General features: G+C 47.5%; 1 protein-coding gene across 7 annotated transcripts in view; it reads right to left on the bottom strand.

The window, feature by feature from the left end:
• The window catches only part of Mgat5 (alpha-1,6-mannosylglycoprotein 6-beta-N-acetylglucosaminyltransferase), a 319,720-nt gene that overhangs the window by 23,506 nt on the left and 292,654 nt on the right, over positions 1–3,560 (bottom strand). For all 7 annotated transcript variants that reach the window (XM_015501729.2, XM_048810438.1, XM_048810437.1 and 4 more), the window contains one exon: positions 1,535–1,609. In XM_015501729.2, the coding sequence (XP_015357215.1) occupies positions 1,535–1,609 (75 nt within the window). The remainder of the gene's footprint in view (positions 1–1,534; positions 1,610–3,560) is intronic.

Below are 3,560 nucleotides of genomic sequence, written 5' to 3'. Positions count from 1 at the left end.
AAAGTGGAAACCACAGATTGGGGCGGGGGGGAGGGGGGTGTAGGGTACTGTGACGTGTTTCATGTGTTGGCATAGCATCTGTGTATACATGGCAGTTAGTTATGATAATGCCACCATTCTGTAGTCATGTACAGACTGAATGAGATGATGAGTCCAATGTTACACTCTCCTGGAAAAGCCTGAGAAGTAATGTATGAGATATATAATTATTAATGTGTTATCACATAATTTAATATACTGTAATATAGCATAACATGTTCAATAACAATACTAGGTTACATTTATTGAGCACTATGTGCAAGGCCCTGTTCCAAACACTTTCTGTGTATTAGCTTGTGTGATCTTCCCATTAGCTCAATAAGGTCCTCTTATTATTCTTATGTTACTGAGGGAAGAAGGCACAGAGAAGCTGAGTAATGTCTGTTCAACTCATATAACCACAGACTCATGGTGCTAAGAGCTGAACCTAGCGGCTGGGCTGGAGGGCACATCCTTTTGCAGCTCTCAAAACCTGAGATGATCAGACAGGCCATCCTGAAGCCGATGTGCCATGGTGCTCTTGCCAACAGCAGCACCCAGCTGCCGGCCACCGGCCACTGCCTTACTTTCCTCAAACCACCAACCCTTCCTTTTGAAACTCCCGCTGGGCCTTCAGTCTATTGCCTACTTAAATTTTCAACTCACAGTTTCTATTTTCAGTTGGCTCTGTTGGTCCCCCACTGGGTAAAGATCCTTTACAGCCTAGACCACTCTGTCCTGCCCTTTAAAGGGAGCTCCTTATATTTGAAATCTGGTCAAGGAGTTCAGATTCTCCTACCCACAGGGGTTCCAAGTCTGTCTATTTCTAGCTCTGGGTTGCTTTTGAAGCCCAAGGAATTAAAACATTATAAAAGGAAGGTAGTGACACTCATGGCCTTCACTTCTAAGGACACAAGCTGTAGTTTCCAAGCCCTGTTGGGGGTGGTGGAACTGTGTGCACTCTCCCCTACTTTGGAGTTGAAGTCCTTCTTTTATCTGTTTTATATACCTAGGATTCGTTTGAAAGGGGTCTTGTGTGAAGAGATATTTGAAAAACCACTAAAAAGTCTTAAAATGCTTAGAATTACTGAGCACATGCTATTAAAAGAAAGCTTAGAAACCAGTTTCAGTCCTTGTCTTTCTTGGGGGGTGGGAAACGAAGGCAGGACAGACAGCTGTCTGTCTACCCCTCCTAAGTCCTTGTGATGCCCCCAGAGCCCACTTACTGCACAAGCCCTGCTGGTCAGGGAAAACTCTGAGCTGATCATCCCATCTCCCCTGCTATCAGTGTCCATGTGACCTTCCACTGTCACCAAGAACATCCCCCAATGAAAGACTGCTCCCTTGGGTGACCCTGATGGTGCTGCATTTAGAATTCCAACAAGGCATTATCCAGATTCTGGAGACTTCCAAAGCAGGCAAATAACCACAGAAATATTGTGAGCTCACAACTGTTGATGAGAACCTGATGAGGGAATGGGAAGCAAGGAAAGATGGACTCTTTGACAAGACTTACTTGTTTTTCGATGAATGCATTGATTCGCTGCAACATCCCCTCACATGTAAATTCGTAGGGCATGTATGGCTCAATCTGCGGAAACAGAACAAGGCTCCATGAATGAGAACACACCACACGCACCACTTACCAGCTCTCCTAGAACCCGCCCAATGCATGAGTGTCAATGCCTGCAGGCAGCCTTGGGAGAGGCTGGAAGTCACCAGTTTCCCAACTTACCCTGTCTGCCCTAGGTGCAGTCCCTGAGCAGACTGTCTACCACCCACAAGTCTTAGATAACACATGAATGAAGCAGTGGCAAGAAAAATTTTTTAAGCTACAGTGAAGACTATAAAAAGGGAAAGGCACTAAGGTTAGTGTTTAGCACACAGTAGGCACTCGACACTCGACGGAAGGTGGAGATTACCACTTGCTAGCAGGTAAGCCCCCTGGGGTAAAGTTATGGCTGTGTCATCTGCATCCCTGTGTGCACACAGTGTGGGACAGGTAGGCTCTTAGCATGAATCTGTTGAATGAAGACAAGGTTACACTGCTTTGAGGAAACCACACAATGAGCTATTTATAGACCCACAACGGTGACTGGAAAACTGGGTTACACTCTTAGATGAGGTCAGCACATATGCAAGGAATTCAAGGTACAAAACTAAGTGATATAAGGCCCTAAAGAGGGACTCTGGGAGGTCCGAGGGCAAAGCAGACTATGTTTATGAGTCCAGAGAGCCAAGGCTTGGGAGTGAGGAGAGATGGCAGCTGTTACAGGTGGAGTAAGTGAGATTTGATGTGTAAAGGCAGAGGAAGCTGCAGCTCAGGACTGTGGACATTGGTGAGAGGATGCAGGAAAGACTCACTGATGTCACCAAAAGCCTTGAGATTTCTAAACTGAGCTGCCTGAACTTCGAGGGGGGCAGAAAACCCTGGGAGGTGCTCACTGTTGTGGGGGAGGCATTCCAATCTACACTGACCCTGGAGGAAAGGGGAAGATAGGTGTGTCTGGATCTCCACTGCACAATGTTTGCTAGGACGCTGAGGTCTGCATCTTCAGCAGCACACCAATCTGAGATGGGAAATTCACTTTGGAGAAAATCACCAGCCTTCACAGAGCCCTGGGGGTCTCTGGGTGGGAAGGAGTACCTTCACCTCTTCCTCTTGAGTCTACACTTACCTACCTCAGATCTCTGGGGTAGAGAACAGGACAAAGTATCTAAGATCTGAGGCTTGCTAAACGTGGGACAATGGACAGAGGACATTCCTTAGTGGGCAGCCATGTAGTTGGTCTCGGGACATCCTCTCCCCTTTTATCTAAGTTTATGTTATATTTAAAATCTTAAGCCATGATTTATAAAAAATTATAACATATCTTTATTTAATACACAATTAAATGCCAGTAGTGTGTTTATAGACAACTGGATGCCAGTTTCATCACACAGGTTGGATCTCAGCCATACCTGTCCACATCTGTCTGGATTGTCAGGAGAGGCTGAGCCTCTGTAAGATCATGGACACTCTTCCACAAGAACAGAGAGGTCACCTTCCTCATCTCTAAAGAGCTCAACCTGAGGGAAGGAAGATGGCGGCGAGGGGAGTGCATTACCCCCGTGTGCTGCTTCACTGTGTGGGAGTATGACAAGTCAGGACGGCTAAAGGCTATCTTGTTAGGAATTTCCAGCAATAGTGGGGTGCTCCGGAACCTGGAGGAAGGATTTCCATCGCACGAGGATCGGCTACGGGGACTCAAACGCGAGAGGTTTGTCACAACGGAGGGTAACTGCTTATTCAGCAAATCGCCCCGCGGCTAGAGTCTGCAGCGCGCGCTGGGATGGAGACGCAGGGTTACAGCGCTGCAGTTTCTGCCAGCCGCGCAAGCACCGTACTCAGGGCTGAATTCTGGGTTCGAGACGGGGGAAGGAAGCGGTCCATCTTGGTTCTCCACACCGGTCAGACCACAGAGGAGGCCAGCAGCCACCATGTTGGTAGACTGACGTCACCTTCCCTGTTTTCGACTGACCGCAGCTCATTCAGCCATAGA

Source organism: Marmota marmota, unplaced genomic scaffold (assembly GCF_001458135.2).
Source record: "Marmota marmota marmota unplaced genomic scaffold, marMar, whole genome shotgun sequence".
Lineage (NCBI taxonomy): Eukaryota > Metazoa > Chordata > Mammalia > Rodentia > Sciuridae > Marmota > Marmota marmota.
Note: the sequence above shows the minus strand (reverse complement) of the source record. Positions and strands in the feature narration are given on the sequence as shown.